The sequence below is a fragment of the Semicossyphus pulcher genome, unplaced genomic scaffold (genome assembly GCF_022749685.1).
Source record: "Semicossyphus pulcher isolate SPU_LCO1_2020_fin unplaced genomic scaffold, fSemPul1.0.p SCAF_18, whole genome shotgun sequence".
NCBI lineage: Eukaryota > Metazoa > Chordata > Actinopteri > Labriformes > Labridae > Semicossyphus > Semicossyphus pulcher.
Window position 1 is genome coordinate 26,475,001 of NW_027211691.1, and position 10,000 is coordinate 26,485,000.

A 10,000-nucleotide genomic window follows, 5' to 3' on the forward strand; every position below is an offset into this window, starting at 1 on the left:
GGGAAGGACATAAGAAAGGATAGCAGCAGAGAGGAGGAGAGTGAGACGCTCTGTAACCTGGGTGTGATGCTCTCTGCCCTCAGCATATTTGAAGCCGTGCACTCGCTGATAAAGAATAAGATCCATCGCCTGCCTGTGATCGACCCGGTCAGTGGGAATGCTCTCTACATCCTGACTCACAAGAGGATCCTCAAGTTCCTGCAGCTCTTCGTGAGTCCTCAGCAGCTCTTCACACGTCACACAACCCCCGAACACACCTTTACTGTGATCAGCACAGTGGATTAGATCATATTCAGACCTCAGGTTAGAGAGAGCACATGCTGTAGTGTCCCTGGTGGACAGGCAGCTGATTACAGCAGTGTTTACCTGCAGAGATCAGCTGGCTGTATAAATAACGGGGCCACCATCGACCAGCATGTTTGTTTTCTGGAAGCAGAAGTGACCATATTTGGAGAAGAGGGTGGAGCTGGAGAGGAGCGAGGGGTTAGCAAACGCTAAGCTATCAAAGCTAAACAGGCCATGTACAAGGCTAATGTATTAGCTGGCTAATTAGCTCGTTAACAACAGCAGACCAGAATTGTTTAGTTGTTAGACTAAAAAAGCTCGCTGTCTTCTCTGCAGGAAAAACCGACAACGGTCCCACAGATAAATCTCAGACAGTGATCGAGCTAACAGGCAGGTGGGCACACACACACACACATAGCTGCTAATCAGTGCTAACACACACAGTAGTACTGGACTTAAAGGGCGGTTCAGTTCAGTGACTGAGTTAGCTGAGGGGACACCTAGCAGACAGCTAGCAGCTCCCAGCTGTCACTCAAAGAGGCCACGCCCCTAATGCTGCATCACTGTAAGCCTTAATATAATGTAAACAGGTGAGCTGTATAACGATTCTCCCCGTACAGTCGTCATGAAGAGAGAAATGAGCTATAGAGACCCAAACTGTTTTTTGTACCAGGCTGTAAACATGTTTATTTCTGCTGTAAAGTTTAACATGGGGCTCTATGGGTGCTTTGTATTTATCATGCAAAGTGTGTGTGTGTGTGTGTGTGTGTGTGTGTGTGTGTGTGTGTGTGTGTGTGTGTGTGTGTATCAGGTGTGTGAGATGCCCATGCCGGCCTTCATGAAGCAGACTCTGGAGGAGCTCGCTGTAGGGACGTACGCTAACATCGCCTACATCCACCCCGACACACCGCTCATCACTGCATTGTCTGTCTTCACGCATCGCCGCGTCTCCGCCCTGCCTGTTGTCGACCACAACGGTAACCAGCGGCAACAACACAGTTAAGAATTGACTGACGGTCAGTGTGAAGGCTGCATGAGCATGTTGTCTTGTGTGTCTGCAGGCAAAGTGGTGGATATCTACTCCAAGTTTGACGTCATTGTGAGTAAAGCAGTGTGCTGCTGACATTAGAGATGTGTTCACTGTCCGGAAGAGCGGAGGAAATTTGAGTGTTGTCCGTGTGTGCAGAACCTGGCTGCAGAGAAGACGTACAACAACCTGGATGTGACGGTCACTCAGGCGCTCAGACACAGATCCCAGTACTTCGAAGGAGTCATGAAGTGTAACAAACTGGAAACGCTGGAGACCATCGTGGACCGCATCGTGAAGGCAGAGGTAACACACGCGCACACACGCACACACTGTTTCCCTTTAATGTAACATGACTGGGACAGGTTCTGTCAGTAAACCTACAGGGACACAGTGTGACGGGAGCTGAAGTCGAGTCGTGGCTGAGCTGATGGCTGAGACCTGTGTCACTCCTGAAGCCTTTTTATCCTCCATCTGTTGAATGAAACAAACAAGGAAACGCTGCAGGTGCTCACAGGAACCAATGATACAGGTGTGTGTGTGTGTGTGTGTGTGTGTGTGTGTGCGCGTGTGTGCATGCGTGTGTGCGTGCAGGTTCACAGGCTGGTTGTGGTTGATGAGCAGTCTCGTATCGTCGGCATCGTCTCTCTATCCGACATCCTGCAGGCGCTCGTCCTGACCCCCGCAGGTACACATCATCATAATCATTATTAGTTGGGTTGTTGTTGTTGTTGTTGTTGTTGTTGTTGTTGTTGTTGTTGTTTTCAGGGGGGTACACTCTGAAGCAGAATCAGGTGTTATCGAGGTACCTTCAGGGTTAACTCAAGTTAAGTTTTCAGCACTACAAAGGTGGTTCACTTCTTACCGGGGTAGATCACCATGGTAACTTATGCTGAACACCTGACCTGCTCCGGAGCAGGGGCCGATACTACGGAGCGAGTTCAACAGACCCTCTTTTCCTGGGGTCCGTTTCAGAAAGGAGGTTCAGCAACGCCTCAGTCTAACCCCGGACGGAGGTTTGACTTACTCTGAGCTGAAAGTCGCTTTTTGGTTTCAGAACAGCTGATCAGAGTTACTTCAGTCAACCCTGAGTAGGTTCAAGGTTCATCTCGGACATAACCTGGGGTCCGTTTCACAAAGCAGGTTTATTGAAAACTGAGTCTGTTGACCCTGAAATGAGGGAAACTCTGAGTTTTCCGTTTCACAGAGAGAGGTAACGTAAGCTCTCAGTTACCGTAGTAACAGACTCTGTGAACCTCACCTGGTCGCGAGCAGGTTTTCTTCAGGACACATTAAGAGCAGCAGCAGAAGTACGGTTATAATAAGAAGTAGTAACAGTTAAAGTTTCTCTCCGTCTCCTCCCTCTAGAATATAAAACCCTCATTCACGTCCTCGTTCATTCAGCCCGTCTCACGCGTGTGTTTCAAAGTCATCATGTGTAGATTTTCCACCACCACTGCCGAGAGCGCTCAGATAAGACGTTTAAGAAGTTATTGGATTTTTTTTTTTAAACTAACACATTCAGTTTAATCAACATGAATTATAATGTATGTGAAGTCAGCATCATGTTAGGGATAAAGCTGATGCACATTAAAACAGCCACTGAATGATATTTAATCTGTTTGATATTTAAAATGTGACTGAAGTGCTTCATGTATGTTTTTTTCTCCCGCTGCATTGCTCCTAAATTAATATACATTTTAGCTTCCGGTCGTGATGAAGTATTAAATAAACAGACCAGTTCAAACTGACGCGTTCACTCGAGCCGCTTCTCTCTCTTTTGCAGCTGCAGCCGTGTTACTTTATGTTTCTAAAAACATGCTCGTATTCGCTGAACGTCCGCGTGAGGATTTCGAGCTCCGCTGGTGTGACGTAGGAGGACCTCTTTTTGTGTACCGTTGCCATGGTGACTCGTGGTATCGGGGCTCCATTAATGCTGGCTTTTTACAGTCAGCGTGCACGCACTTATCTCCGGCTGAACCTACTCAGAGTTGATTGAACTAACTCTGATCAGCTGTTCTGGAACCGAAAACTCAGAGTTTCTTATCTCAGAGTAGATCAACTCAGAGTTCAGGGTTAGACTCAGAGTTTGTTGAACCTGCTTTGTGAAACGGACCCCTGATGATGAGAGGGCAGAGGAAGAGAGAGCGGTCAAACACTTCCTGTTTACCGTATGAGTTTATGAAATATGTTCATGACAGATATTGATCGAGCTTCACTGATAAACACACTGAAGCCTGAAGATCTTTTGTTCTGATCAGATATGACAGGAAGCATTCTGCTTTAATATTTATGTTCATTAGTTTGATACGTCTGAGAGAACAAGTCTAAATCTGTCGTGTGTCATCTACAAGATGTTTCGTGTCAGGATGCTGTGTTCACATATTCTATCTATTCTATTTATAACCATTTAATCTGTCTGTCTGCCTGTCTGTCTGCCTGTCTGTCTGCCTGTCTGTCTGCCTGTCTGTCTCTGTCTCTGTCTCTGTCTGCAGGTTTGGGGAGAAAGGAGTCTCTCCCCTCTCAGCCGACACCTTTGGTCTTATCAGAACCAGAGACAGCTTTTAAACCTGTACTGGACCAGGATCAGGACCAGATTCAGGACCAGATTCAGGACCAGGACCAGGATCAGGACCAGAACCTGGACCAGGGTGAAGAAACAGAGACAGAAGCAGTGATTGGCTGTGAGGACACTGAGACCACTGGGAGCTGCCAGCAGGGGGAGACAGAGAGAGGGACAGAGAGCGAGAGTGATACAGACAGAAATACAACAGAGAGACAGACGGAGGGGGAGACAGCTGAGACAGAGGGAGGGAAGAGGGAGGAGGAGACGGAGGAAGGAGAAATAGAGAAAGAGGAAGGAGAAACAGTAGGGGAGGAGGGAGAGAAAGTGGGAGAGGAAGAGGAGATGGTGAATAAGGAAGGAGAGAGAGAGGAGGAGGAAGGAGAGAAAATGGGAGAGGAAGAGGAGATGGTGAATAAGGAAGGAGAGAGAGAGGAGGAGGAAGGAGAGAAAGAGGGGGGCGAAGGAGAGAAAGTGGAGGAGGAAGGAGAGAAAGAGGGGGTGGAAGAAGAGAAATTGGAGGAGGAAGGAGAGAAAGAGGGGGTGGAAGGAGAGAAAGTGGAGGAGGAAGGGGAGGGACTGAGGGAGAAAGGAGAAAAAGTGGGCGATGAAGAGGAGTTTGTTGAACGAGGGGAGGAAGAGAAGGAGGAGGTTAAGGATGGAGGAGCACAGGAGGCGACAGGAGAAGGGGAGGAGGACAAGGCAGGAGGTGGTGAAGGAAAGGAAGAAGGGGAGGAAGGGGAGGTGGCGTGACATCATCATCCTGCGTCTCTATGGACTTTGTCGCAACTTGCCACGCTCGAGTCTCGCCGCTCACCACAGAAGAAGAAAGGGGGCGGGGTCAAAGAGAGTGTTGACAGAATGGGATTGGCCGGGAGCTCGGAGAGTCTGTTTTCATTGGCCTTCATCTGGAGGGTGAGGAGTCACTGCAGGGCTGCCATTGGACTGCTGCTCTGGAGGTGGGCGGGATATGTTGGTTATTGAGGTGTACTGAAGCCAATCAGGTATCTTTGATGACATTTATTGTTTAAAGTTTTCCGACAGAAAAATGAAGCGTAGGTTTTGATGAAGGAGAAGAGGACATGTTGGTCCGTCTCTGATCACTGATATATACAAATACATCTTAAATAGAGTCACGCGAGTTAACGTAGAATATTCAGGAACCATTCAGATCAAATAAAGTGTAACCAAACTTCAGACAGCAGACTGTCCAAATACACTGGATCCTACATTTCCCACAATGCACAGGAGATTGACTGAAAACGAGGCAGCATGTACTTAATAAATACACGCCGGTTCTGTTACTGCTAGTGCTAACACGTCAGTCCCCTCTGCTGCTACTTCACACTAAAAGACTTTGAGTGGACAGACACAGGGTGGCTTTTACTGTGAAGGAGCCCCAGGAAGCTGGGTCAGAGGTCATCCTGTGACTGTATCAGTAACTAACAGACACGTTTAAAGTCAGACTTTATTTCAGTCTCTCTGCAGTTGTCATAAAGGGGCGGGTCCGTCATGTCATCATGGTGCCTTTCATTTTAGCAGTAGTTTCTGATTGGTCGAGAGAGTTTAAAGTCAATAAACAATAATGATTTTAGTTTTTATTCCAGATCAGTGTGAAACACGTGAGATTATAATGACTCTGATATAATGTGCAAAGACTGTATGTATGCTGTTTTATAGAGATATGAAGAAATCCAGTCCGTTTTATTATCGATGTTACATTTTAAATGAATCTGTACAAAGATAGATTTTATTGTTATTAAATTCATGTGTTTAGTTTAGAGACAGATCATGATGTTTTGTAGTTCACTTTAAGACTGTAGGCGGCGCTCACACTGGACAGTTTAGACCGTCGGTGGTCAACAGCAATTTTAGCTCTTCTGTTTGGGTAACACCAGTATAAGCTAGTCAGGCTAATAGCAAAATAACTTTTGAGATGTATCAAGGCTAGCTTTCACAACAGGCAAATACCAATGTAAGCTTCTCCTGCAGGCTAACAACTATGTTAGCTTCTCCTGCAGGCTAACAACAATGTTAGCTTCTCCTGCCGGCTGACAACAATGTAAGCTTCTCCTGCAGGCTAACAACAATGTTAGCTTCTCCTGCAGGCTAACAACAATGTTAGCTTCTCCTGCCGGCTGACAACAATGTAAGCTTCTCCTGCAGGCTAACAACAATGTTAGCTTCTCCTGCCGGCTGACAACAATGTTAGCTTCTCCTGCCGGCTGACAACAATGTAAGCTTCTCCTGCAGGCTAACAACAATGTTAGCTTCTCCTGCAGGCTAACAACAATGTTAGCTTCTCCTGCCGGCTGACAACAATGTTAGCTTCTCCTGCAGGCTAACAACAATGTTAGCTTCTCCTGCCGGCTAACAACAATGTTAGCTTCTCCTGCAGGCTAACAACAATGTTAGCTTCTCCTGCCGGCTGACAACAATGTTAGCTTCTCCGACAGACTAACAACAATGTTAGCTTCTCCTGCAGGCTAACAACAATGTTAGCTTCTCCTGCAGGCTAACAACAATGTTAGCTTCTCCTGCAGGCTGACAACAATATTAGCTTCTCCTGCAGGCTAACAATGTTAGCTTCTACGACAGACTAACAACAATGTTAGCTTCTCCGACAGGCTAACAACAATGTTAGCTTCTCCGACAGGCTAACAACAATGTTAGCTTCTCCGACAGACTGACAACAATGTTAGCTTCTCCGACAGACTGACAACAATGTTAGCTTCTCCTGCAGGCTAACAACTATGTTAGCTTCTCCTGCAGGCTAACAACTATGTTAGCTTCTCCGACAGACTGACAACAATGTTAGCTTCTCCGACAAGCTAATAGCGCAATTAGCTTCTCCATCAGGCTAATAAAAAAGGTAGCTTTTCTAGCAGGATAACAGCTATCTAAGCTTCTAAGTTTAGGTCATTTAGCAGATTTAGCAGACCAAACTTTTTTTGTGTTCAGATGGAAAAAATGTTTAAATGAGAATTAAAGAAGAAGCTAACATTCTGTGAGGTCTGAGTGTCGATGTTTCCAAACTGTCCTGTGTGAACTTTGAATCCTCAGTTTGTATCAGGTGATCACTGCCTGTTTTTATAAATGTACTGAATCTGTTCTGTCAGAAAAACTATGAATAAAACTGTTTCTTTGAACATGTCACGATTGAGCTTTACTCTGTGAAGGCAAACTGGACTGTAGTTTTTATATGGGTGAGCAGATTTACCCCACACTGTGTTTCATTCTTTCTAGTGCACTATGTCTCAGACTACACTACATAAAATCTGCTTCAAAACAAGAACTGTTTTTAATCCATAAAAAAACAAAAACCTTTAGAATAAAACTGTGACTTGTATGAGGTGTGTTGTTCAAATGGAGGCTAAGAGAAGAATCTGAAGCCTGCGTGGAGTGTAACTGTGGGACAGTGACAGATGACTGATATCCCGGCGTTGAGCGAGTCCACATAACAAATCCAGAGTTTGTTAGTTCGATGTCCGGACATGAAGAGTTTCCAGCCGACTACCTCCCTTCAATCCTCCAAGCCACGTCAGCATCACTTTGACAAGCTCGTCATGTTTAATGATCTATTTGATTTTTAACTGCATGAAGGATCTTAGTCATCTGACGTCTGGAAAACAAGCTAAGCTAATGCTAGCGGCAGCTGCAGTGTCTGAGAGAAACAGTCTTCACCTGCTAGTCATTGGGTCAATACAAGTTTAATAGTATCAGAGTGATCTGAAAGAAGTTCTTATCATAAAACATTAGCATATGTTTAAGTTAAAGTGCTTACAAATAATCACAAACCAACACTGATGTTTAGTTCATGATAACAGGAAAAAACAGTTTTTCTAGTATTTAAAATCATGATGACAGAGTAGAAAAGTATTTACACACGAACAACAGTAAGACTTTCAGGTTTCAGAGAAACTCTCAGCTGCTCGGAGACGCCTCCTCCTCTCCTGCTCCTCTTCAGTGGAGTCCCCCAGGGCTCTCGTCTGGGTCCACCCTTGTTTGCTATTTACATGCTACATATATTATACCTCTCGGGTAACTCGTGTGGACTTGATCGATTTTCTTTCTACATAGACGGTTTCATAATATGTTTCTGGACTTGTCGCCAAAGGGGGCGGGGCCCCCCAGTCCACTGTTGGTAGACTGTGTCCTCTTTTGAATCTGGTGTTTTTTCTCTAATTGATTTGCTCGTTTGCTTTAATTATTTTGATAATTTTGTCTTCATTTCTATTTTATATTCTGGATTTAGATTCCTTTTATCATCACTTCTTTCTTAAAGGGCTTTGTAACTGTTCTTAAAGGTGCTGTAGATAAATGTGTTCTTCTTGCACGAGTCTGTAAACCCTCTCTCGTCGTCTTCCTGCTGACAGGACAAACGTTGTTCACTTTGGCACACAGTCCTGCTGTTATGAAACCTGTCAGGCAGCAGATGAGCGTCTCAGTGTTGGGTATTAGTCGTCTTCATGCGTACGGTTTCTGTCAGCCTTTCTCTGCACGTCTTTAAATCTGGATCGCAGATATCAAACTGGAAACCATCTCTGTTTACAGCACAGACGGAGGTCTGGGACATGTTTAGCCTAGCTTAGCATAGAGACAGGAAGCAAGGGTAAACTGTTAGCCTGTCATAGCTCCATTAAAATGTTCTTTCTTAAACTGAACTTTGGTGCTGGATGTTTCATTTCTGGGAGAACAGAGCTGCCAGTATGATCCCAGCTGCTCCCAGTACAGCCAGTCCCACCAGTGTCCTCAGGGACCAGATGCTCACTGCAGGTGTGGACTCTCCGTACAACTCCACAAAGGCATCCTGGGAAATGAGAGAGAGAGAGACATAGAGAGAGAAGTAAGAAGTACATTCCTGATCTATATCCTGAATAACAGACACACAGCGGTCAGGAGAGCTCTGAATACACACACTGTTACTGTCAACACAGATCACAGCGCGTGTGTGTGTTTACTGTGTGTGAGATCAGTCGAGTGTTAACGAGGAGACGTGTGTGTGTGTGTGTGTGTGTGTGTGTGTGTTAATGTGGAACAGTTATATGAAGATTAGGGGAGAACCCGTCTCACACACACTCGTCTGTCTGAGCTGCAGCTGCTCTCGGCTTCACAGAGATTCATCGTTACTTTAAGCTCGCTGTTTATCTGCTTCCTGTTCTGGTTATCGCTCAGCCTCGTTTTTCAGAATAAAAGCTCAGATAATTCCACTGTTCACTTCCTGTTCAGCAGCAGACAGAGTGAACAGAGAGGAGACTTTAGCAGCTAGAGAGACAGATGTTTAATCCAGGAGGAGACCAAACACAGAGCTCACAGAGGAACCTCCACAGAAACGATCATGTTGCTCTGTAATGTGGGAACATACTTTAGCAGAGACAGAAGTTCAACCCAGGAGGAGGTGGCGACCAAGCTCAACCTCTGACTCTAAAGGTGATGACATGTCAGGGTTGTGTTAGCTATGTATTTCTGCTGAATACAAGCTGTGAACTCAACATTGCTCCTCCATCAGTGAGGCAGGCGGCCTGAGAGGCAAACCCAGGGCATACAGCCTGCTGGCGTCACTGCTGGTCATACAGCTCGTCCATCCTGTCAGAGCTTCTTCTGTTGTCCGGACAGTCAGAGGCCGATGTTCAGAGAGACTTCAGCGTTCAGCTCGTGTCTCTACACGAACATCTTTGTGGCAGTTGAAGCTTGTTTGTCCTCGTCGGCCACCGTAGAAAATCTGTGAGGAGCAGATTAGATCATCGAGTCTCGACCTTCACTGTGTGTGTGTGTGTGTGTGTGTGTGTGTGTGCGTGTGTGTGTGTTTCTGTGTAAATAAAAATAAATCTGCCAAACGATTTTATACACAAAAGAGACCACACTGGCGCACACACACACACACACACACACACACACACACACACACACACACACACACACACACACAGAGAAGCAGATCGATGGTTCACCTTCAGCCTGAGTCACACTTCTCTGAAATAATGAGTCACAAGAAGGCTGTGTGTGTGTGTGTGTGTGTGTGTGTGTGTGTGTGAGTGTGTGTGTGTGTGTGTTGCTGAGTACACTGACCAGAAATGAACACACTGCTGTGTTTCACCGGCACGGCACCAAACACACGTTCCAGG

The 10,000-nt window shown here is 45.8% G+C and overlaps 2 protein-coding genes across 4 annotated transcripts in view; one reads left to right on the forward strand and one right to left on the reverse strand.

The window, feature by feature from the left end:
* LOC138595557 (5'-AMP-activated protein kinase subunit gamma-1-like) overlaps positions 1 to 7,031 on the forward strand; it is a 34,303-nt gene extending 27,272 nt beyond the window's left edge. For all 3 annotated transcript variants that reach the window (XM_069666848.1, XM_069666847.1, XM_069666849.1), the window contains 6 exons: positions 84 to 210; positions 1,097 to 1,262; positions 1,347 to 1,384; positions 1,472 to 1,618; positions 1,907 to 2,000; positions 3,808 to 7,031. In XM_069666848.1, coding sequence (XP_069522949.1) covers positions 84 to 210; positions 1,097 to 1,262; positions 1,347 to 1,384; positions 1,472 to 1,618; positions 1,907 to 2,000; positions 3,808 to 4,628 — 1,393 coding nt within the window. In that variant the 3' untranslated portion in view covers positions 4,629 to 7,031. The remainder of the gene's footprint in view (positions 1 to 83; positions 211 to 1,096; positions 1,263 to 1,346; positions 1,385 to 1,471; positions 1,619 to 1,906; positions 2,001 to 3,807) is intronic.
* A 548-nt stretch (positions 7,032 to 7,579) lies between these two features.
* LOC138596009 (apoptosis regulator Bcl-2-like) overlaps positions 7,580 to 10,000 on the reverse strand; it is a 6,754-nt gene continuing 4,333 nt past the window's right edge. Inside the window, exon 3 of the mRNA XM_069667566.1 lies at positions 7,580 to 8,685. Coding sequence (XP_069523667.1) covers positions 8,557 to 8,685 — 129 coding nt within the window. The 3' untranslated portion in view covers positions 7,580 to 8,556. The remainder of the gene's footprint in view (positions 8,686 to 10,000) is intronic.